The 20,972-nt window shown below is 53.7% G+C and overlaps 1 protein-coding gene and 1 non-coding gene across 2 annotated transcripts; one reads left to right on the top strand and one right to left on the bottom strand.

Moving 5' to 3' along the window:
• Nucleotides 1-1,226: 1,226 nt before the first annotated feature.
• Nucleotides 1,227-12,463, bottom strand: UBXN6 (UBX domain protein 6). The gene is made up of 10 exons (XM_024746058.1): nt 12,412-12,463; nt 9,218-9,381; nt 8,699-8,763; nt 7,537-7,665; nt 4,038-4,135; nt 3,405-3,480; nt 2,641-2,725; nt 2,182-2,532; nt 1,885-2,033; nt 1,227-1,378 (listed from the first exon to the last, which is right to left on the bottom strand). Exons 2-10 carry the CDS (start codon nt 9,303-9,305, stop codon nt 1,253-1,255), a joined length of 1,167 nt encoding a protein of 388 aa, XP_024601826.1. The 5' UTR covers nt 9,306-9,381; nt 12,412-12,463; the 3' UTR covers nt 1,227-1,252.
• A 7,242-nt stretch (nt 12,464-19,705) lies between these two features.
• Nucleotides 19,706-19,778, top strand: TRNAG-CCC (transfer RNA glycine (anticodon CCC)). The gene has a single exon. It is a non-coding gene; the product is annotated as a tRNA-Gly (tRNA).
• Nucleotides 19,779-20,972: the final 1,194 nt, after the last annotated feature.

The following is a 20,972-nucleotide window of genomic DNA, read 5'->3' as shown; positions in this document are numbered from 1 at the left end:
TGACGGCGTTACCAGGGAATTTTGTTTTAACGACATCTGGGGCCTAGATGCTTTAATCTCACAGTGGCCAGAGAACCAGCCACCACTGGCCTCTGTGAAGGCAAGGGTCCAGTAGGGGCCACAGCCCAGGGCCAGGCTGCGGGTGAGAGGGAGGGGACGATCCAGATGAGCGGTCAGGAGCAGGGGCTCAGGTGTCTCCCGGCAGAGGTGTGACCGGGGGCGAGTGCCCACACCCTCCAGGCCTTGGTCCCCCTGTCTGCGTTGGCTCCCCACGGCTGCTGCAACAAACCGCCAGACTTGTTCTACCGGCAGTTCTGGGGGGCGGAAGTCCAACAAGGGCCTCACTGGCTCAGAATCAGGTGTCAGCAGGGCTGGTTCCCACTGGAAGCTCTAGAGGGAATCTGTTTCTGTCCCTCTTGCAGCTGTTGGAGGCCAACCCGAATCCTTGGCACGTGGCCCCTTCCTCCACATCTCCCCATCCCTTCTGTTTTCCTCCACACATTAGAACTCACCAGGTTAACCCAGGGCCACCTCCCATCTCATCCTCAATCACAGGCCAAGTCCCTGTGTCACATAAAGTAACGCATTCACAGGTCCAGGGAGGAGCATGTGGACATCTGGGGGAGCTTGCCCTGTGGGGCCTGCAAGGCTCCGGGGCCCTGGGAAGCGCTCAGCAGGGCTGGCTCATCAGGCCGGTGGGGACGACAATTAGGAAGGTGCGGGAAGTGAAGAGCTCACCTCGGACATGAGGGGCTCCTGGGTGCCCAGGTGGCCACAGGGTGTCCGCCTGGCCCCACTTCACCGGGAGCCACGGCCAGGCCTCACCTGCTGGTGGCTCTGCAGAGCTGCCACCCTACACCACCTCCCACGACCTCAACCTACCACCGGGAAACTTTATTCAGGTTTAGAATTTTACACACCATGTCTTGACAGGCCCAGTGTCCCGTTCTTGTGCCAGTCACCTCAGGGCTAGCCACAGCCACCGAGGCCACAGCACATGGGGACTGGGCCCGGGCTTCTCTAAGCAGGCTACTAGAGGCTGCCCCATCCAGGTGGCAGTCTTGGCATGCAACCACGGGCCAACCAGCACCCCTCTCCATGCCTGTGGTGCCCGTGGGCAGGAGGAGGTTCCGGAGGAGGCTGGGAGGCCCTGGGGTGGTGGGGGGACTGGGGACGAGGGGAATGTGGAGGAAGCAGGGAGAGAGCATGAGACAGACCCACAGGGGCTGAAGCCAACCTTGCTTTTATTTCATTAGAGCTTCTTGATGGCCGACAGGAGCTCGGGTTTCAGGACAGATGAGTCTGGCTGGGCCCCCGCAGCCCTGATGTCTGCTAGCACGGCTGCATCCCACGAGAAGGTCAGGAGGGCCGAGGGCACCTGCAGTGGGGTAAGAAGCCTCAGCCTCACTCTGGCCTTTATGTGACAGAGCTCCCGCTTCACGTTCAAATCTTCCTGCTGGAGCCGGGACTGCTCCCCGCCGCTGACGGCACACCCATGCACTCAGTCCATTCTCATATAACAGGGACTTCCCCGGAAGTCAGGACTTCCTGTCCAGGCCTCCCTGAATCAGGGTCTGACCACCCTCCAGCCCCCGCCTACACCCTCCCCAGTAATTCCTTGCATTTTGAATGTCACCTTGGCTCTGTACCACAGAGGACTCTTACACACTGGGCACATTCCCATTTTGTAGACACAGAGAAGTTACTCAAGATCACATGGCAAGGAAGTGGAAAGGTGGGACTCACACCCAGGGAGCCTGGCCCCAGGACCCCTTCCCCTAATGCCACCTCCAACTGAAGAGCATCCCCCTCCTCGGGGGTTTGTGCTGATTCACCAAGAACCCAGAAAACCCAGTTCCGCTGTGCGGGGAGCCTGTCACTCACCAGCCCGCACTCGTTGAAGGCCAGGTTCTCGTCCTCCAACAACTTCTGCCCTCCCAAGGCCAGCAGCTCAAAAGGCAGCCAGTCGATCAGCAAGGCCTCCCGGACAAACGCGTACAGTGCTGCCACCCGCTCCCGGGCGTAGAAGGTCCCTGGCGGGGGCACAAGTGTGGCGCTGGAGCTCGTGGGAGCCCCCCTGAGCCCTCAGCCTCCTCCCCCGGGACAAGATCAGACCAGAGCAGCCTGCTCCTGCCGGCGCACAGCAGACCCAAGGCAGCATAGCCAGCACCCAGCACGCACCCTGGAGGAGGCAGCCGTCGGGGAAGCGTACGCGCAGCAGCGTGTACGTGTACTTGCGCATCTCCCTCTGCTCCTCCCGCTCGCGCATTGCCTTGGTCCGCAGCACGCTCAGCCGCTCCACGGCCTCTGACCGCAGCCGCTGCTCTCGCTTGAGCTCCTCCGCCGTGAGGCTGAAGAAGTCCGCAGGCAGGTCGAAATGGGAGGCCAGGGGCGAGGGCTGGAAGACCAGGCGCTGGCGGGCCAGTGTGGCCCGCACGGGCTCGGCGCGCAGCAGCTGCTCCTTGTGCTGCTCCAGGCTCTGGGGCTGGGCCAGGGCGGCCTCGCTCAGCACGTAGAACTCCTCGGGGCCCTCTGGGACACGTGGGCATGTCACTCTGCCGTAGCAGGGAGACCCCCCGAGCCAGGCCCCTCCCACCCCTGCCCCTGGGCTCAGCCACGGCCCTTCTCTTTTTCTCTTACCCTGGTCGGGGATCGGAAGCAGCACCTTCTGGAAGCCGATGGCCTCAAAAAACTCGTGGGTCCCTTCCAGGCAGTTAATGCGCTCCTGAGAGCGGAGCCAGAGGTCATGAGGGACCCTTGAGGCCTCCTCGTGCCCCACCGGCCTCACTGCCTACCCCGCCCTTCTGGCCCAGAGTCCCCAGTCTCAGAGCGGCCGCTGCCCCTGGACAGGATGAACCCCAAAAGCTGTCTGCAGGGGTGAGCTCACAGAGGGCCTGGGATCCCAAAAGGTCAACACCAGGGTGAAGGAGGCTGGGAGTCCCCAGAAGCGGGGGAGGCAGGCCCTGGGATGCTGGATGTGGGTGGGGACCCCCAGGAGAGAGCGGGGCCCCGCCAGCTGCACGGGTACCACGGGCCAGAGTGCTAGGACCCTGCGATTTCTCCACAGAAACCAGAAGTCTGCGTTTGCGTGAAAAATCTCCCCAGTGCCGATGTGTTCCCAGCTAATTCAAAGAAAAGTCGAGTCACACCGTGGGTTGGTGGCGAGAGCAGACAGTGTACGCGTACTGTGCTCGTCCAGCGCTCACGAAGCCCTCCCTCCCTGCCTGGCACCTTCTGCCCACCTCAACTCCCAAGCCCTGCAGGGGCCCTTCTGCAGCTGGCTCTGGCCGCCACTGGCTGGCTGCAGCCCAGCTGCTCCCACCGCCAGCCTGGGTCCTGGGTGGCCTCACAGGCCCGGCCACGCCGGCCACCCCAGGCTAAGTCACTCTGGTGGCAGCCCTCACCTGGAACACCTTGTTCTGAAGCTTGATCTTCCGGTACTTCTCCTCCTCGGGATGCAGGTGGATGTTGTCCAGGTACCTGGGCGGACAGGGGAGAGCAGCTCAGAGCCACACCGGCTCGTGCTAAGAGTGACCCCCCGGGAAGGCTGCCATCACACCCTGTACACCCCATAGAGCCCAACCCCTGGTGCCCCCGACACTGGGCCTCCTCCTCGGTCCTGCCTCCCCCTGAGGGCACCAAGGAGCCACCGTGGTGGGGGTGGAGCAGGCAGAGCCAGAGCTGATGGGTCCCCAGAGCCGGCTTGGGGGTTGCTGAGCAACAGACTTCTGGCCCCGCCTCCGACCTGCTCCCATCAGAGGAGTTGTCGGCGGCGGGTGAGACCCTGCCTGCTTCACATTCTTCTGATGATCCCAAAGGGAAGCCAGGGTTGGAAACGCCCGATTCAGTAAACCTCTTCATTCTAAACACTGGTAAAATGAGGCCCAGAGAGGCCAAGGCCCTTCCCCAAGGGCGAGGGGGAGTGAAGGGTGGGGCCTGGCCTCACTCCCAGGGCCGTGCTCCCTCTGGGGCCCCTCAGCCGATCCCAATGGAGGCCCAGGAGCTGGCACCCCAGTGGGAGGGGGCCACCCACTCACCTGGCGATGGTGTCCACGCCCAGCTTCACCCGGTCCCGGTCCTTGTTGAACGTGTGGATCTTCATGATGGAGGCGGCCACTGGGTCGGTGGAAAAGTGCTGGGAGGAGGGAGGAAAGCTGAGTCAGAAAGCGTCCACCTCAGGGCCTGGAGGCCATGCCAGCCAAGCAGCCAGGTCTCAGCACTCAGGTGGCAGCAGTGACACCGGTGACAACAGTAAGAACTGTCTCACAGCAGGCCCTAGCGTGGGACGGAAGCAAACTCAACAGCAGAAAAAGGAGGAGGAAAGCCCTTTTGATGACTCCAGCCTGGGGCCTCAGCCTTGCCCTCACGTCTAGGGAAAAGGGGGCGATGGCAGCCCTTGTTACGCTACCCCTTGTGTCCGCGTGACACAGACCTTTGCCTACCGCTCTGGCTTTGGTGCCCAACGCCAGCACTGAGCGCCACCAAGGGCGCAGCAGCTGAGTGCCCGGGACCCGCCAGCCACCGCGGACCTGCCGTCCCTCCTCATCCCCCATCCCTACGAGGGACGTTCTAGAAACAGACGGAGGTGGCAGAGACAGGACGCAAAAGAGGTCTGTGACCTGTGGCTGCCTGATCACTCCTGGGGGAGGCAAGATAGTGGAGACATCACTGACCAGTCCCCATGGGACCCTGCGAACAGCACCCCAGCGAGGAGAGGCTAAGAATGGAAAACTAAGGCGAGGGGCAAGACTGGGCAGCAGATCTGCTTACGCTCTGGACAGCCACTGCACACAGCCACACCGTATGGTGGTGTTTCTCTGCAGCCCCAGAAAGTCACTAGTTACATGGCGAGTGGGGCTGGCACCCGCGTCAGCCCCAGAGTCATTTGCTCTGCCTGGATAATGGTGGGGGTGGGGCCTCCCTGGCGGTCCAGTGGTTAAGACTCTGCACTTCCACTGCAGGGGCCACGGGTTTGATCCCTGGTCGGGGAAGTTCCACATGCCGCAAGGTGTGGCCAAAAAGAAAAAAAAAAAATGGTGGGGGTGAACATCTGGGTCACCAGAGGTGATGAATCAAGAGCACAGAAGACCTGGCCCCCTCAGATCTACCCCTGGGCAGCCCTGCAGAAGCCCAGCCACAGCTCCTGGAAGGCAGCTGTGGGGCTTCCACCCTGCCCCAGCTACCATCCCTCAGCTACACTGGGGTGAGCCTTCAGCAGCCACACTGTGTCACTTAGTTGTCTGATCTGAACTGGGCCAGCTCTCCTGGGAACTTCAAATTGGGACCCAGCCCAGTCTGCCAGTAAGTTGCCAGGGTAGGACAAAAATACGTGGAAGGGCAGAGAAATCGGGTCTGCAGAGAAGCAGCAGTAAGATGGGGGGCATTCTCAGGACAAGGCTGAGCCAGGCTGACCGCCCCCTACTCCAGCCTCCTCAGGACAAGCACACCCACCCACCCAGGGAAGAGCTGCAGCTCCAAATGCTGTTCTCAGATGTTCCCAGGCAGCCTGCAGCCTCGTTTAAATTAGGACCAGGGCGCACGAATGGACAAGGGGACAAAAGAACAGACACATCCAGAAAGGAACGGAATCCATGTAGGGATTTACTTTGTGATAATGGCAGATTTCACAGTGGCCAAAAGACAGGTGTTTCAATAAATGAGGATTGGGGAAAACTGGATAACGATCCGGAAAAAAAAAGGAATAACACTAGCTCCATGCGTCCTATTCTACACAGGTATAATTCTAGTGGGATCAAAGCTTTAAACATTAAACAAAGCAAACAACAAAAGGCAAAACAGAAAAGCACTAGAAAAACCATGGAAGAGTTGTTTTAATCCTGAAGTGGGGAAGGCCTTCCTAAGTAGGTCACAAAACCCAGAAGCCATAAAATAAGACTGACACATTGAATTACATAGAGATTAGAAATTTCTACATGGACATATGACCATAAGCCAACTCTAAAAAGTAAACAACTGGAGAAAAATATTCACAACTCAGATCATAGGCAAAAGGCTAGTTTTTCCTAATATGTAAAGAGTGCCTACAAATCAATAAGAAAAGAAAACACCACCCAACACAAAAATGGGCAAAGGATGCATTCTCATATGAAAACACAGCCAGCCTAAGCCTAAAAAAGGAAATGCAAACTAAAACTATGCTGAGATATTATTTTTACCAATCAGTTTTGGTAAAGACAAAAAATGTTTGGTAACCCACAGTGACAACGGGGGACAGGGAAATGGGTATTTTCTCACACACTGCTGGGTGAGTGTGAATCAGGACAACCCACGTGGAGGTTCATCTGGTGACAACTCTCCAAAGCCCTACACGCTGTCCTCTGTCCCAGCAACTCTGCTTCTGGAATGGAGCCTACAGCTCAAAGTGATGCACAGACAAGGTTTTCATCATAAATATTGTCCTCACTAGCAAAAGACTGGGAACTTCCTACGCGCTTATCAACACCAACACGGGGTTGGTTAAAGAGTCAGGGAACAACTCTTTGCCGTGAGTCATCACGCAGTCACTGTGGAGAATGCAGGCTTTCGAACGGCTCAGAAAAAAACAGAGAGGCATGACAGAGCCAATGGGGTAAAAATGTTAGCAACTGGCAAATGTGAGTAAGGTGGGCAGAATGACATACATATTTGTGACCTGATCCCTGGAACCTGGGAGTATGTTATGGGTCAGGGGGTGTGGAGGTGACAGATGGAGTTAAGGCTGCTGATCAGTGGACCTTAAAATAGGGAGATTAGAGATTAGCTTGGATTAGCCAGGTGAGCCCAATGGAATCACAAGGGCCCTTAAAAGGGGGAAGAGAGAGCCAGAGAGAGAAGCAGAGAGATGGCAGCTGGGAAAGACCTGGCCTGGCACCGCTGGCTGTGAAGACAGAGAAGGAGCCATGGAGTACAGACAGCCTGACTCCCCTAGGGCTCCCAGAAGGCACACTGCCCTGCGGCCAACTTGACTGTGGCCCCGTGAGACCCAAGTCCCACTTCTAATTTCCAGAATTATAAGAGGCATGCTGTCTGGAGGCACCAAGTTCGTAGTAATCTGTCAGAACAGTAAGAGGACACTCCCACCCTGATTAAAGGATGTTCACGTGTTCTTTTTGTTCTCCTTGCGATTTTTCTTTAGGTTTGAAATTATTTCCAAATACAGAGTTTTAAGGGGGAAAAAAATGTGGAAGTTCTTTCTGCACTGATATACCTAGCAGTTTCCACGTCAGGCGTGAACGGTACATTACCTTTTACGTAAAACGAACACACAGCACGTGTGGCAGATATAGATGTATTGGTAGTTTGTACATATTTGGAGCATCTCTGAAAAGGGGCCTAGACTACTTACAGCTGCTGCCTCAGGGAGAATAGCCGCGAGGTGAGTGGGAGGCGGCTTTTCCCCGCCTACCCTTCTGTATCTTGAATTCTGTCCCTCAGGTAAGTATTCCCTCTTTAGAGAGGTTAAAACAGAACCACAGCATATGCTCTGTGCCACCCAGGCTCCCGGGGGGCGGCTCTTGCACCAGGGCTGGCACTCACCGAGAGAATGGCCTCTCTGATGCAGGCGTCCCGCTGGTCCTTCCTCAGGATGGCCCCTGTGAGCGGGCAGGTGAAGTACACTCCGGGCACTGCCAGGTGGGTCGAGCCCTCCTCTTTGGGCTTGGGCACCTGGGAGGATGGGTGAGGGTGTCTGAGCCTAGACTGTGGACAGAGGCCACCCCGAGCCGCCCGAGTGCCACAGTCCTGAGAACGTGGCCCTGGGAGCCAGACATCCTGGTCCCAATGCTGTCCCCTCTACCTATTAGCCATGGGACCCCGTGGCCCCTCTGAGCCTATCTTCTGGTCTATAAGATGTCCTTGAGGGACCACCTCAGAATTCAACAAGGTAAGGAACGGAAAGTGTGGAGCAGCTCCGGACACGGTGTAAGTGCTGAATTGATCGTTCCTGCTCTGCCCGCCCCCCTACCTGGTGAGGGAGGGGCTTTGGTGGGAGAGTGAGGAGTCACGGTGCCCTGGATGAGTCCCAGCCTTGCTCTGGGCTTCAATTCCTAGGTAATATCCAGGGTCCGTTCCATTCCGAAATTCAGTGAGGCCTCACAGGTGGTGCTGCTCAGAACACCCTTTCTGCCAAGTTCTCCTTTGAGGCCTGCCTCCTCCAGGAAGGCCTCCCTGACTACACCAGTCTCCATGGTGCCCTCCTGTATCCAAGGAAGGCAGCAGAGGGCAGTGCTAAGGCTAAGGGCTTTGGACTCAGACAGACTGAGGTTCCAGTCCTGCCCCTGCTGGTTTCGAAGTGCATGACCAAGGGCTCCAGGCCTCACCTCTCTGAACCTGTTTTCTCTTTTGAAAAGTGGGAACTGTAACAGCACCTACCTTCATGGGGTTACAGGGGAGGGAGGGGACTTAACGGAGGTGCAGTCCCTCCCCCTGGGCCTGGTGTCATTAGGTGCCAAGCACACAGGTCCCAGATGACACCGCCCTAAACCACGGGGATCCCCAGCGTCCTGAGGCCAGAGATGACCTCGATCCACCCCGATGTCCTTTCTGCATCTCTCCAGCACCAGATGCTTACCGCCCAGGGCTGGGCACCAATCAGACCAAACACAGAAGAGAGCCCAAGCGGGCACTCTAAGGGCTCCCAGCTCCCCTGCCCGCCCCAGGCCACCCCTTGGGTGTCATGCTTCCATCGTGATGCTTTTACCGGGTTGGTCCCTGGGGCCTCTGGGCTCCCACTGACAGTCGCTTCAGCTTGAAGTTCCTTTCTCACTGGAGGGAGAGGCAGGGACGGGTCAGTGTGTGAGCCAGGCACACCATTCCCCGGCATGGACCCTCGTGTGGTCAAATTCTAGTCCTTCCAGCTGAACGTCCTCCCAGCCCACCAACCTCTCCATGCCCCCAGGCTGCGCCAGGCCACCGTGCTCCCCCCCTCCGAGTCCCAACCCTCCCCTCCGCAACCTCCCTGACATCCGTGCCACCCAGACCACAGCAGCCCCCCTTGGCCTTTCCACCTGCATGGCCCCTTTGTGGACTGGCTCACAGCTGTGATTTAAACCCTCCTCCCACCCCGAGTCGCTGGCTATGAAATTATTTTCAGCCAGAGCCAAGCACAGGACCTGGAACGCATGAAAAGTCAAGGATCAGCCTCGAGGACAGAGGGGCAGAGGCCCGCTCCACCGCCCCCCGTACCCAACCCCGTGGCCCAAGGACGGCCGAGGCTCACCCTGGCTCCGGATGGACTCCTGTGATGTGGGGCCCCGCGCCCTGGGCTGCTTCTGCTCGAGCCGGGCCAGGGCCGCCGCGGCCGCCATCTGCGCCTCATCGGTAGGTCCCTGGCGGGGCTGCCAGAGCGCCGGCTTGCTGGGCTTTTCTTTGGGGCCCTTCTCCCTAAGGAGATGCGGAGGGACCGTGAGGTGACATGGGGGCAGACAGAAGAGCTTTTGTCCCTCTCCCACTTCTGCTCCTGCCCCAGCAGACAGACATGGGCCTCTGCCCCAGGGGCCACCACGGCCACCAGACGGGTCTAACGCAGACGGAGGAGCCTCGGGAGGCAGACGGTGACTCTGCTCCCCGCCCTGCCTGCCACTTTGGACAAATCCTGCACCGGCCTGGGCCTCGGAGTCATCATCTGTCAGGCGAGGTAAGAGCACACCTACCATCCGCAGGGGCTGATGCTCTTCACCCCCTTCCCTGAGCGAGAGGCTCCACCCTTACTCTCTACCAGGATGAGACATGGAGGCTTCATCTACTGAGCACCTACTGTGTGCCAGACAGCGCACCAGGAGCTAGCTGTCGCTCAGCGCGTCTATTACGCATGGCAACGTGCCTCCCAGCGAGAGCTCCAGACGCCCTTTCACAAGCCCCAGAGGGTCACGGAAGCTTGGGCAGCGGGCCAGGCCGCACGCAGGCCCTGCGTGGAGTGTGTTACAAGGGTCTGGTTTAGGGACTTCCCTGGTGGTCCCGTTGTTAGGACTCGGTGCTGTCACTGCCTTGGGCTCGGGTTTGATCCCTGGTCAGGGAACTAAGATCCGGCATGCTGCGCAGCAAGGCCAAAAAAAACCCCAAAGAAAGATCTGGTTAATCTCCCCTCCACCCTGGGAAGTAGGCAGGATGATCATCCCACAGGATGGGCAGCTTCCTAACCCAACCTAGCTCGAGAACGACCTGGCCTTGACGTTCCAGCAGACATGGCCTTCTTCCCACCAGGGTCTGACTCACCTGCCTCACCCTCCTCCTTTCCTCAGGACCCTCTCCCGATGCCAGTAGTTGGAATCATCTGTGCTATATCTCTAGAACCTTCTCAGGAGCCAAGGCTCTGAGTTCATGGCCCTCATGCTTCCCGCTCTGCTCAGACACACGGGCAGCCCTCTTTTCTTGTCCCCAGGCCTCTGGGAGCTTCCTGCCCATCCCGGCCCCTCTCTCCAGCCCTCCCAACAGCTGAGAGTTTCAGGTCGAAGAAAAGACAAGTCACGTAGTGCCACCCTAGCCCCATCTTTCCATAAAAACGCCATTTTTCCAAGACCCCTCACTCACCCGCTTCATGGCTCCTCTGGGCAGCCAGAGGGATCCTTCTAAAACCCAGTCACTCCTCTGCACAAAGCCCTCTCATCCCATGCAGGACAGAATCCTGCAGCCTCCGCACGCTACAGGCCAGGCCCTTCACAACCTGCCCCTTTCCCTTGTTCACTCCTATCTAAACTCCCTCCTGTTCTGCACACAGACCCAACCTCCTATGACAGGACCTTTGCATATTCTGTGCCTTCTGCCTGGAGTGTTCTGCCTGGGAGGGACAGGCACCAGCTTCAAGTGTGTGTGTGTGTGTGTGTGTGTGTGTGTGGGTGTGTGTGTGTGTGTGTGTGGGTGTGTGTGTGTGTGTGTGTGGGTGTGTGTGTGTGTGTGTGTGGGTGTGTGTGTGTGTGTGTGTGGGTGTGTGTGTGTGTGTGTGTGGGTGTGTGTGTGTGTGTGTGTGTGTGACAGAGACAGAGAGACGGGTTGATTTCCACACGGCTGAGTCTCACCTCATCCAGCTCTCGCTCAAGTCGCCTTCTCAGAGAGGCATTCCCAGACCACCTAACAGTCACCCACATGGCTCACTCTCTGGACCCTGTTTATTTTTCTTCAGGGCTGATCTTTCATCGTTTATTTATTGTTCTACTTGTCCACCTCTCCCCACTACAACGTGAGCCCTGAGAGGGCACGGATTTTCATGCCGTAACAGTGCTGGACACACCCTCGCACGCACCCTGAGTCCCCAGTCCGGCTCCAGGCACATCACAGAAGCTTGGATCTCCATGTGACTCCCCTCTCCTGTCCTCCCAGGCCTCCAGTCTGACACAGCCATCAGCCCCCACCTCCTTCCTGTCACACACAGTCCAGCTGCACCAGCCCCCCACCTCCACCCACTACTTGATGAACAAATTAATGGACCCCCTTGTCTGGCCCACGGCTCTCCCTGGGCCCCTCTTAAGGTGGCCTCCTCTCCCTGTCACCGCCCCAGGCTCCCAGGACCTGCACTTCCCTCCCGTACTCATGGATCTGACCCTCATGGGCCTCGTTTGTCCCACTACTCCTTTGTCCCCTCCCAAGAACCCCAGGGGCCCCCAGTCCTCGTGACAGATGCCCTGATGTCCTTGCCATGCACCCACTCTCCCTCACCCACCCCCACTACCTCATGATGCCCTCACCACCCCTTCCTGCCTCCCTGCCTCTCCTCTGACCCCCTCCCAGCCCCGACCTCTTCACAATCCCTTCCATTATGCCTCACAGAACCCTCCCCAGGCTGACCTCTTTCTTCAGTCACTCCCCATCCTAAACCCCCTTGGGTCCCCCAGCCCCCTCTGTAGCTCCTGGTAGCAGCCCCAGCCCCTCCTGAACTCCCTCTTCTCATCCCATCCCCCCCAGTGGAGCCTCCTTCTCAGCCCACCGGCCCTCAGTCTGGCATCCTCACCTGCTCCAGCTCTTCACTATCCTCTGCACAGCACTGGCCCCTCACACCTGCCCATGGAGTCTCCAGTGTGGCCCCAGGCCCTTCTCTTCTCCAAGTCCTCCCCAGATAAGTCACAGAGGCCTGGAAATGCAGGCCACCTCCCCTCCCCTCCCAGGTCACCCTCGGAACCTCCAGGCCACTCAGCCATCACCCACGAGGCCCCCCCACCTCCTTCCAGTAGCAGACTCCCCCAGCTCCCCATCTCCACCCACCTGCCTCCCTTCTCCTCCCAGACCTTAGCTCCTCGCAGCACCCACCACCCACCCAGTTCACCCGCACCTCCCAAGTCCCTGACCACCCTTCCAACAACACCTCAGGCTCCCTGGCCTTCCAGATCCTCAACCCGTCCTCCCTCCTGCTCCAGAACCAAGGCCCAGACCCCTATCGCCACAGAATCTAAGCCTCACGACTTTTTGCGACCCCAGCTCTACCTGTTTCTCCAGGCTCAGTCCCCAATCTCTGGTCACCTAGATTCCCCCAAACCCTATGCGATGCCTCTTCTGGGCCCCTTCTCCATTTTTGGGCCAGTAAGGGAGGGGCCGGTAGGAGCCAACAACCGGAAAGAAAATACTGGGCCGCCGGAAGTCCCGCCTTCCCGTGGGCAGCCCACGTGACAATCGGTCAGGCTCCGCTTTCTAGATCTCCGAGCCTTGCTGGCCCGGAGTGAGCGCTCTGCACTGTCGGGCCGGGTCTCGGTGGTTCCCCTGGACTCTGTTGCCAGGGGCAACGAGGGCGCTTCCAGGGGGAGGCTGTGATTCGGCGCCTTCCACCACGTTCCCTAAGGAGTGAGTGACAGGAGAGGGAGGGACAGACCTACGACCCCACGGAGAAAGCGCTGGCCTTGTCCGTTTCCCTCCTCAAAAACCATTCCTGGCTCCCCGGCGTTTACGTGGTAAGGTTCCAACTCAATGTGGGGGCATTCAAGGTCCCCACAAGCCAACCCGGTGGTCCGCCCTAGTAGTCCCCCACGCACACAGTGTGGGAGAGAATGAAGAGAATGCACAGAGCTGGGGCTTGGGGACCCACGATGGCGGACCCCAAGGGGTTTAAATTAAGCAGATCGGGAGATTATCCTCAGAGCATTGACGAAGTTTAAGGAAGAATGGAAGAAGCTGGTGCCGCCCAAACTTTAACCTTCCTGAATTTCAGTTTCCTATCTATGAAATGGGGATAAGAATAGCACCTGCTGGACTTCCCTGGCGGCGCAGTGGTTAAGAATCCGCCTGCCAATGCAGGGGACACGGGTTCCAGCCCTGGTCTGGGAAGATCCCACATGCCGTGGAGCAACTAAGCCCATGTGCCACAACTATTGAGCTTGCGCTCTAGAGCCCATGAGGCACAACTACTGAGCCCGCGTGCCTACAACTACTGCAGCCTGCATGCCTAGAGCCTGTGCTCCGCAACAAAGAGAAGCCACCGCAGTGAGAAGGCCACACACTGCAACAAAGCGTAGCCCTCGCTTGCCACAACTAGAGAAAGCCCGCGCACAGCAACAAAGACCCAATGCAGGCAATAAAGAAAGAAAGAAAGAAAAAAAAAAAAAAGAATCCGCCTGCCAATGCAGAGACACAGGTTCGATCCCTGGTCTGGGAAGATCCCACATGCCGCAGAGCAACTAAGCCCATGCACCACAACTACTGAAGTCCGTGCACCTAGAGCCCATGCTCTGCAACAAGAGAAGCCACCACAATGAGAAGCTCGGGCACTGCAACGAAGAGTAGCTCCTGCTCGCTGCAACTAGAGAAAGCCCGTGTGCAGCAACGAAGACCCAATGCAGCCAAAAAATAAATAAATAAATAAAAATTTAAAAAATAATGTGAATGCCGGGAGGCGGAGATCACTGGGGTCCAGGTTGAAGCCTGCGCACCACACTAGAGCACTGAGTAAAACTGCAATAGATGAGACACTGCCCGCTGGTTTACAGTAGGTAGAAAGCATGCTATGGAAAAACAAGGCAGGGAAGAAGGGCAAAACTCTAACACTGGTTATTTGGGTTGGGGGGATTACAGAGGATTTTTCTCCTTTTTTCCCCCTAGTTTCCAAGTTTTCTTTAATGGGGTTCTATGACTTTTATGATAGAAAATAATATTTTAAAATACAAGATGAATGGGACTTCCCTGGCAGTCCAATAATTAAGACTCCGTGCTTCCACTGCAGGGGGTGTGTGTTCTACCCCTGGTCTGGGAGCTAAGATCCCATATGCCTCGCAGTGCAGCCAAAAAAAATTAAGAATAAAATAAGGACTTCCCTGGTAGTCCAGTGGTTAAGACTCCACGCTTTCAATGCAGGGGCATGGGTTTGATTCTTGGGTGGGGATGTTCCGCATTAGTTTCCACTAATAGAAGAAAAAAATAAATAAATAAAATAAACTATAAGACAGTTGAGGGACTTCTATGGTGGCACAGTGGTTAAGAATCTGCCTGCCAATGCAGGGGACACAGGTTCGAGCCCTTTTCCGGGAAGATCCCACATGCCTCAGAGCAACTAAGCCTGTGCACCACAACTACTGAGCCTGTGCTCTAGAGCCCATGAGCCACAACTGCTGAGCCCACGGGCCGCAACTACTAAAGCCAGCACACCTACAGCCCGTGCTCTACAACAAGAGAAACCACCGCAATGAGAAGCCGGCACCACCGCAAGGATAAGTAGCCCCTGCTCGCCGCAACTAGAGAAAACCCACGCGCAGCAACAAAGACCCAACACAGCCAAAAAAAAAAAAAAAATACAATTGAATTAAGCCTCTAGGTCTAATTTATGGAAATTACAAGGGATAGACAAAGAATAAAACAGCCTCACAAGGGAATTCCCTGGCGGTCCAGTGGTTAGGACTTGGGACTTTCACTGTTGAGGGCCCGTCTTCAATCCCTGGTCGGGAAAATAAGATCCCACAAGCCGAGTGGCATGCCCCGTCCCCCGCCAAAGAAAAGAAAAAAAAAACCAGCCTCATGAGGAGATAGACAAATCCAGACTGTGAGACATCCTCCAAGCCGACTGATCTGTTTGCTCTAGAACATCAACGTTGTGAAAAATAAACAAGATTCTAATTAAAAGGGATTAGAAGAATATAATCTTTACTTGTAGTGCAAGAACCTTGATTTGATCCCTGTTAAGAAAAAAAGCTGCAAAAACTTCTTAGAACAATGAAGAAAATTAGAAATGGACTGAATATTAAATAATATCTTGGCATAAGTATGAATTTTCTTTGCTGTGATAAAAGTATCACACTTATGTAATAAAACGTCCCTATTCTTAGGAAATGCTGAAGTATTTGGGGGTGAAGGGTCATGATGGATGTATGAAACTTTCAAATGTTTAAAAACAAATACGTATATATTCACACACATATATAAAGCACATATGGAAAAATGTTAACAATTGTTGAATATAGGTGTAAGGTTGTGGTGCTTTTAAAATATGTCCATAAAATCTTTGATGCTCCTACTTTCCAAAGGTGGAGACTAATTCCCCTCCCCTTGAATGTGGGCTGGACTTGGTGACTCACTTTTTTTTTTTGTGAATGGCAAAGAGGGTTGCTTTTTATTTGACTTTCTCAAAGGCTCCAGTATGCTCAGTGAAGTTTCAGCTCATTCTGGGATGGAAGGAAAGGAACAGTGCGGACTAAATGTAGCATAATGTGACAAATATGACATAATGCTTGTTCAGTGGTATCCTTTGTTTTCATGGTTTGAGATAGAGAAAACTAATTAAGTGGCTGAATTTGGACAGGAATCCAGGTCTCTTAACTCTCCATCAAGAAAATAGTCTTTTTTTTCCTCACTATACAATACTATTTGGACAACAGAGAAAAAAGTTTTTTCCTAAGCCACGGAGACTTAAGTTTGGCAATGCACCAAAATCATGATCCGATGTTAGATCTCAAAGCTGGAAGTAAGTTTTTGTTTTTTAGCTCTTTAATTTTTGAAATGGCAAGTTACCTTTATAGGTTGGGACGGTATGCAACTTCCCTTTTTTAACTTGTCTCTCCAAAGGCCGAGCTATTGCCACACGCTGCACTTTATAAGAATTAAGATCCCGTTTGTAGGTCATACCAAGATCAATCTCCCCTGCTTTGGTTTATATTCTTCTGGTGCATGGCGAGGCTGTTTGACTATTTCCTAAGGACGATCATCCGACTTAAATGCTGTTATTCCTTCCATTTTACCACGATATGCTCGAAATTCTTGCTTGGGCTTCAGACTCTGAGGTGGAAGAACATTGCCATACATAGGATATGTTTCCAAATATTCAGCCGCAGGTACAAATCTGACACAGACACCAGGTCCTCATGCTCCCGGCTCGCGGGGTTGGCTCCACAGCTCCTGCGCACCCGCAGCTTCTGCGACTCCACCGCGCCGGGGGCCCGGGGCGCCGCCGTCGGGGCAAAGGTCGTGCGTCCCCAGGTGACTCACTTTTAACAAATGGAATTGGGCGGAAGTGATAGCGTGCAGCTTCTAGACTAGATAATAAAAGACACTGCGTCTTCCTCCTTGCTCTTGCATTTGAATGACTCAGTCTGGGGGAAGCCAGCTGCCATGTGGTGAGGATATCCAAGCAGTGATGTGAGGTCCATGCTATGAGGAGCTGAGGCCTGCAGCCCATAGCCATGGGAGGGAGCTGACACGGAAGTGGCTCCTCCAGCCCCCGTTGAGCTTTCAGATGATGTAGCCTTGGCTGATATCTTGACTGCAGTCTCATAAAAGACCCTGAGCCAGAACCCCCCAGATCCCTGACCCTCTGAATCTGCATGACATAATAAATGTTTGTTTGTTTGTTTTTTGTTTTGGCTGCACAGCATGGCATGTGGGATCTTAGTTCCCCAACCAGGGATCGAACCCACGCCCCCTGTGTTGGAAGCGCAGAGTCTTAACCACTGGACTGCCAGGGAAGTCCCAAAGGTTTGTTGTTTCAAGCAACTAAGTTTTGAGGTAATTTGTTAGGCAGCAGTAGCTAATGAATAGAAGAACGTACTGTGTTCATTGTGCTACCCTTTTCATCTATTCTAAATGTTTGAAATATTGAAAATTAAAGTTTAGTACTGTGAAATAAAGGATCATATCCCTTATATTCTCAAATGAAGATAACAGACTAACCCAAAATCACACAGCCAGACAATGGCAGAGACCCACCACCCCTTTCCCTAAGAGTAAAGTGCTATCAGACTACTCTGTCTGGCATTCAACATCAGGAGGCTCCTGAGGGTCTAAGAAGCCTCATCTCTTGTCACCACCCACTTTGCCCTCTCTGCCTTAGCTACCTGGCACTATTCATCGCTTATTACCTCCAGACCTTTGTCCAGGCAGTCACCTCTGCTGGAAGAGACCTGTCCCCAATCTGTCTAAAGTAGTCCTCTTCCTCCAGGTAGGCCTCCCTGACTACCTTCCTCATGCTGGATGTAGTCTACTCTGAGCTCCCAAAGCACCTCCCTCTTATAGCAATCATTGGTAATATTTGCTGAGTGTTCTTAGTGCTCTTTACGTGCCCATATTCTGTATGTCATCTTCACAATCTTAACAGCAGCTCTGTTTATAAATCAAACAGTGTTAGGACTCCCATTTTACAGATGAGTAAACTAAGTTCTGGAGAAATCAAATTACTTGCTCAAGGTCACCCAGCTTTTACACGGCTTTTGATTTTTGTGTTCCAAGATATCCCGCAGTTGCAGAAAAAACTCCTATATTTTCTTCAAAAAGCTTTGTAGTGGAATTCCCTGGCAGTCCAGTGGTTAGGACTCCGCACTCTCACTGCCAAGGGCCCGGGTTCGATCCCTGGTCAGGGAACTAAAATTCCAGTAGCCGTGTGGCTCGGCCAAAAATTTTTTTTAAATAATAATTTAAAAAAGCCTTGCAGTTTAATTTTTACATTTAGGTATGTGATTAACTTTAAGATTTCTTTCTGTGCGTGTGTATGATATAAGGTAGGGGTCAAGGTTGTTTTTATGTATTCATGTGGCTGTTTAGTTGTCCTAGAGAAATAGGACTTCAACTCTATAGGGTCCTTTTTTTTTTTTTTTTGCGGTACGCAGGCCTCTCACTGTTGTGGCCTCTCCCATTGCAGAGCACAGGCTCCGGACGCGCAGGCGCAGCAGCCATGGCTCACAGGCCCAGCCGCTCCGCGGCATGTGGGATCTTCCCGGACCGGGCCACGAACCCGTGTCCCCTGCATCAGCAGGTGGACTCTCAACCACTGCGCCACCAGGGAAGCCCCTTTATTATTTTTTTTAAGATTTTTTTTTTGATGTGGACCATTTTTAAAGTCTGTATTGAATTTGTTATAATATTGCTTCTGTTTTATGTTTTGGTTTTTTGGCCCTGAGGCATGTGGGATCTTAGCTCCCTGACCAGGGATCGAACCTGCACCCCTTGCATTGGAAGGAGAAGTCTCAACATCTGGACCGCCAGGGAAGTCCCTATAGGGCCCATACTTTTAATCCCTGTGGTCAGCGGAATAGTGCTCCCTAAAAATGACCATGCCTTAATCCTGAGAACCTGTGAATATGGTGACATTTGTGGCAAAAGAGATGCTGCAGATGTCACTAAATCAAGGACCTTGAGATGCGGACATCATCCTGGATTCTTTGTACGGGCCCCACGAAGTCACAGGGTCCTTATAAGAAGGAGGCAGGAGGGTCAGAGAAGATGCAATGACCACAACAGTATGAGAGGGACGTGATTTGCTATTGCAGCTTTGAAGATGGAGGAAGAAGCCACAAGCCAAGGAACACAGGCGGCTTCTAGGAACTGGAAAAGGCAAGGAAACTGATTCTCCCCTCAAGCCTCCAGAAGGAGTGCAATTCTGCCTATATTTGGATTTTAGCCCAGTGAGACCCATTTGGGTCTTCTGACCTCCAGAATGGTCAAAATAGATTTGCATTAAGCCACTAAGTTTGTAGTAATCTGTTACAAAAGCAATAGGAAATTAATACAACCCCTGGACTAAATAACCCTAGGAAACAAGTACTGATATTTCTCACCAATTTATAGAGGAGGTTGCAAAGTTCTGGATGGACTTGTTCATATCCCCGCAGCTTGCAGAGGGATGATTCAAACCCAAGACCATTAGACCCCAATCACACTTCAGTGGGTGCTTCTTGAACCATAATGCAAACTCAAATCCCATGGGGAGCTTGTTTATGTATTTTAAAAAATATTTATTTATTTTATTAACTTATTTTGGCTGCGCTTAGTTGCAGCACGTGGGATCTTTGTTGCGGCATGTGGGATCTTTAGTTGGAGCATGAGGGCTTCTTAGTTGGGACATGCGGACTTCTTAGTCGCAGGATCGAACCCAGGCCCCCTGCTTTGGGAGCGCGGAGTCTTACCCAGTGGACCACCAGGCAAGTCCTGGGAGCTTATTTAAAGGCAGATTTTGTTGCCTCTGGTCTTGAGAGGGGCTGTGATTCTGAATTTCTGACAATACCCTCCTGGGGAGAATGAATGAGGCAGGAATGAATGAATGAATGTTACCCTCACAGCTCAGGTAAGGAGAAGCTCTGGGTCAAATGTCCAACACTCCCAGATTCCAATCCCCCGGTGCTATCCCTCTGCCTCAGTTTCCTTATCTGGAAAGCAGGGGTGAAAAATAACAACTGACGTGGAAATGAAATTAACCATGTTAAATGTTTACTATATGTGACTTGGAACATAGTAGCTGCTCAATAAATCTTAGTTATTATTCTACTTGGGTAAGTGGGCAGTAAATATTTGTTAATCAGAGGATTGAGGGACTTCCCTGGTGGTCCAGTGGTTAAGACTCTGCACTCCCAATGCAGGGGGCCCAGGTTCGATCCCTGGTCGGGGAAGTAGATCTCGCATGCCACAACTAAGACGCAGCACAGCCTAAATAAATAAGCAAATATTTTTTTAAAAAATGATAGGATTGAAAGCTGATGGCCCAGGCTGTAAACTGGAGATCAAGCCTGCAGCACACAGTAGGTGCTCAGGTCACCTGCTGATTAGAAGGAGACGTTCCATGCAGTTCTTGGTGCAGGGCAGCACCTTCCCCACCTTGTCTCCTCCGGCCAGGTGCCAGGCACCATCTCTCAGGGAACAGGAAGCAAAGTCACCTCCCCAGGTGATGACTAATGGCCCAGCCGTTGGCTTCAGTGGCCTCTGATTTGGCGGGAAGGCATGGCTCCTCTCCCAGCTCAGGCTGCCACTTTGGGGGAGTCCTCCTAACCCTCTTGGGGAACTCTGCCCTCTGGCTTCCATCAGAGCCTGGTCTTTTTTCAGCTGCTCGACATAGCTCAGTCTCTGGTTTTCTTCACTGGCTCAAGGTCTGGGGGAGAAGTTTGCACTGAATCAGGAGGGCCCTGGAGGTGGGAACCCAGAGAAGTGACATTCTTGCCCTCGGAAGGACTGGATGTATGACCTCAGGCAAGGCATGCCCCTCTCTGGGCCTCAGTATCCCCATCTGTACCCTGGCCTAGGCTAGACCCCTCCACACCAAGTTCCTCATTTATTGTGCAACTTCTACCTCATGTGAGGGTGCCAGATTTAGCAAATAAAAATACGGAATGCCCAGTTAGATCTGTATTTCAGATACAAATACTTTATTGTTTTATATATATAATTTAAATTTACAGGGAATTCCACGGCAGTCCAGTGGCTAGGACTTGGCGCTTTCACTGCTGGGGCCCGGGTTCAATCCCTGGTCAGGAAACTAAGATCCCGCATGCCCAGTGGCTCGGCCAAAAAAAAAAAAAAAATTACAAACTTAACCATTTGGAAAAGAACTATGTATCAGATATTGTTATTTCATGATATATGCATTATTATTTTTTTTATTGTGATAAAACATATATAACACGTTAACCATTTAAACTATTTTTAAGTGCACAGCTCAGTAGCATTAAGTACATTCACACTGTTGGGCAACCATCCCCACCATCATTTCCAGAACTTTCTCATCTTTCCAAATGGAAACTCTGTCCCCATGAAACACTGACTCCCAAGCCCCTCCCCCAGCCCCTGGTCCCACCATTCTACTTCCTGTC

The sequence above is a fragment of the Neophocaena asiaeorientalis genome, unplaced genomic scaffold, assembly GCF_003031525.2.
Source record: "Neophocaena asiaeorientalis asiaeorientalis breed wild unplaced genomic scaffold, Neophocaena_asiaeorientalis_V1.1 scaffold357, whole genome shotgun sequence".
NCBI classification, from domain to species: domain Eukaryota; kingdom Metazoa; phylum Chordata; class Mammalia; order Artiodactyla; family Phocoenidae; genus Neophocaena; species Neophocaena asiaeorientalis.
This window is presented reverse-complemented; position numbering and strand designations above follow the sequence as displayed.

What these genes read in the sequence shown, in the direction of transcription:
- UBXN6 (XM_024746058.1), bottom strand. Translation starts at nt 9,305, where the DNA reads ATGGCGGCCGCGGCGGCCCTGGCCCGGCTCGAGCAGAAGCAGCCCAGG. An exon ending in GGAGTCCATCCGGAGCCAGG is followed by an intron (nt 8,764 to 9,217) that starts GTGAGCCTCGGC and finishes CTCTCCCTCCAG; the next exon opens with TGAGAAAGGAACTTCAAGCT. An exon ending in TTCAGAACAAGGTGTTCCAG is followed by an intron (nt 2,726 to 3,404) that starts GTGAGGGCTGCC and finishes CTCCGCTCTCAG; the next exon opens with GAGCGCATTAACTGCCTGGA.